Raw genomic sequence first — 965 nt, 5'->3', positions numbered from 1 at the left:
ACACAATAGATAAAAAGAATGATTTTAGAAAAAAGAATATTATTATTCTCTTCCTTTCAGTTTTGAGCAGTTTTGTATCAATTATTGTAATGAGAAGCTACAGCAGCTATTTATAGAATTGGTATTAAAGCAGGAACAGGAAGAATATATGAAGGAAGGAATAGAATGGCAGCATGTAAGTTTTCTTCTCTTATTATATTTTCAAGCAATATATCATATGAAATAGATAAAGAATGGTTGAAGATAATTGTGTGTTAAGGACCTGTTTCACAAAATTTAACTAGGATTCATTCAACATTTTAAGAAATAAGGTAATGCAATGTGCTAATAACATATAAAGCTATATTTAAAATTGATTTGAATGATTGACCAATCAAATGACTGGAGCAGGTCCAAGGAGAATGATACTAACAGATTGAATATTTGAACTGTCAAACATATTGTAAACAATGTTACTGTAGTGTGGTTTGTCAAGGCCCTCTGTAGTAGAAACTTTCTACTGGAAAATGATTTGATGATTTATTTCAAGGTTGATTATTTTAATAATAAAGTGATCTGGTTGAGTTACAACATACGGGAATATTAGCTATATTAGATGTTGATGTTTATTTTAAGGTTGATTATTTTAATAATAAAGTAATCTGTGATCTGGTTGATGGAATATTAGCTATATTAGATGTTGATGTTTATTTTAAGGTTGATTATTTTAATAATAAAGTGATCTGTGATCTGGTTGAGTTACAACATAAGGGAATATTAGCTATATTAGATGTTGATGTTTATTTTAGGTTGATTATTTTAATAATAAAGTAATCTGTGATCTGGTTGATGGAATATTAGCTATATTAGATGTTGATGTTTATTTTAGTTTGATTATTTTAATAATAAAGTAATCTGTGATCTGGTTGATGGAATATTAGCTATATTAGATGTTGATGTTTATTTTAAGGTTGATTATTTTAATA

General features: G+C 26.7%; 1 protein-coding gene across 1 annotated transcript; it reads left to right on the top strand.

Annotated features, from left to right (window-relative positions):
- Positions 1-60: 60 nt before the first annotated feature.
- LOTGIDRAFT_174681 (hypothetical protein) lies at positions 61-813 on the top strand (the record flags this gene model as incomplete). The annotated part of the gene is made up of 2 exons (XM_009054025.1): positions 61-175; positions 616-813. Coding segments are annotated over 2 exons (313 nt in total), but the record flags the coding sequence as incomplete, so codon positions are not given.
- Positions 814-965: the final 152 nt, after the last annotated feature.

This window comes from Lottia gigantea (genome assembly GCF_000327385.1).
Source record: "Lottia gigantea unplaced genomic scaffold LOTGIsca_209, whole genome shotgun sequence".
In the NCBI taxonomy this organism is placed as follows: domain Eukaryota; kingdom Metazoa; phylum Mollusca; class Gastropoda; family Lottiidae; genus Lottia; species Lottia gigantea.
This window is presented reverse-complemented; position numbering and strand designations above follow the sequence as displayed.